Here is a 1,388-nt window from a genome sequence, read left to right as displayed (position 1 = left end):
GTGTATATTTACTATATATTTATTATATTTATTTATCATTTATATATTATTTTTAAATTCATTATTTATATTTAAATGTATTTATATTTAGTATATTTTATTGTTTCTACTTATTTGTATATGTGTTTTTCCTTTCAGAGCATAATTTCTTTCAGGGCATGCACTATTTTATTTTTGTCTTTGGATGCTCATTGGCTAGCACAGTTTCTGGCACAGAGCAGCCATTTACTAAATTCTTGTTGACTTATGAATCAGGGATAATACATCAAATGTTTCAGGAAGCTGTCCATTAAAAAATGGTGAAAATAAAAAATGTTGGTGCTTAAAGGGCTATGGCATGTTTGGGCAATTTACTCGTCATTCTCTGATAATGCCAGTAAGGTCAGATGTTAATAGACTTGTAATACATTTCTCTCAGCCATTGGAAAGTAGATGAGTAGTTTTGATTCTAAAAATTGATGCTTTTCCTGACATGTTCATGCATTCTTTCAGGGTCAGCTTTGGAATTCACCTCTTAAATTTTGTATTTTCTTTTCTTTTCTAGGCCTGAGAAGATGGCCAAATTACCTGTTATTTTAGGCAACCTAGACATTACAATTGATAATGTTTCCTCAGACTTTCCCAGTAAGTATAAATTCTGTGGCATAACTGGACCTGGGTTTACTCAGTTTGGTTTTCACTTCAATTTTGTTTGTTTTTAATATATTTTCAGATTATGTTAATTCATCATACATCCCCATGAAACAGTTTGAACACAGTAGCAAAACTCTAGTCACGTTTGAAGTAGAAGAGTTTGTTCCCTGTATACCAAAACATACTCAGCCTTTCACCATCTACAATAATCACCTTTATGTTTATCCCAAGTCCTTGAAATATGACAGTCAAAAGTCTTTTGCAAAGGTGAGTGAAAAGATACTCCTGCAGAATTCTCACTGCGGGTTCCAAAGCTGCTTTTCAGATTTGGGTCTTTCCTTATGGTCCTTCTTCTGAACACATCCCAGGTCTGACTTCCTGTATTTGTTGTCGATGTTTTGTTGTAGGCCAGGAATATTGCCGTTTGCATCGAGTTCAAAGATTCAGATGAAGAGGATTCATACCCTCTGAAGGTTTGTTTTTTATTAAATGGGATCTTATGGGAGGGTCTTGGATGCTCATTCGTCTAAATCATTTTATAGATGAAGTAACTGTGCCCCAGGGAAATTAAATTACTTGTTCTCTTTCACACATCATAAAAGGATAAGGTAGAATTTTAATTCAGGTCCCAAATTTAGTACTCTGTTTCATCTTGCTCCATAATAATAGTTTGTAATTTTTAAAATAAACTTTTATGAATAGAACCCCAGAACAATTTTACAAATAAAGATCAAGACAAAAAATGTTGAATAAAA

General features: G+C 32.8%; 1 protein-coding gene across 1 annotated transcript; it reads left to right on the top strand.

Annotated features, from left to right (window-relative positions):
* Positions 1–447: 447 nt before the first annotated feature.
* Positions 448–991, top strand: LOC123255344 (dedicator of cytokinesis protein 9-like). The gene is made up of 2 exons (XM_044684160.1): positions 448–624; positions 713–991. Exons 1-2 carry the CDS (start codon positions 555–557, stop codon positions 988–990), a joined length of 348 nt encoding a protein of 115 aa, XP_044540095.1. The 5' UTR covers positions 448–554; the 3' UTR covers position 991.
* The last annotated feature ends 397 nt before the right edge of the window (positions 992–1,388 follow it).

The sequence above is a fragment of the Gracilinanus agilis genome, unplaced genomic scaffold (assembly GCF_016433145.1).
Source record: "Gracilinanus agilis isolate LMUSP501 unplaced genomic scaffold, AgileGrace unplaced_scaffold4439, whole genome shotgun sequence".
NCBI classification, from domain to species: domain Eukaryota; kingdom Metazoa; phylum Chordata; class Mammalia; order Didelphimorphia; family Didelphidae; genus Gracilinanus; species Gracilinanus agilis.
Note: the sequence above shows the minus strand (reverse complement) of the source record. Positions and strands in the feature narration are given on the sequence as shown.

What these genes read in the sequence shown, in the direction of transcription:
- LOC123255344 (XM_044684160.1), top strand. Translation starts at nt 555, where the DNA reads ATGGCCAAATTACCTGTTATTTTAGGCAACCTAGACATTACAATTGAT. An exon ending in TGTTTCCTCAGACTTTCCCA is followed by an intron (nt 625 to 712) that starts GTAAGTATAAAT and finishes ATATATTTTCAG; the next exon opens with ATTATGTTAATTCATCATAC.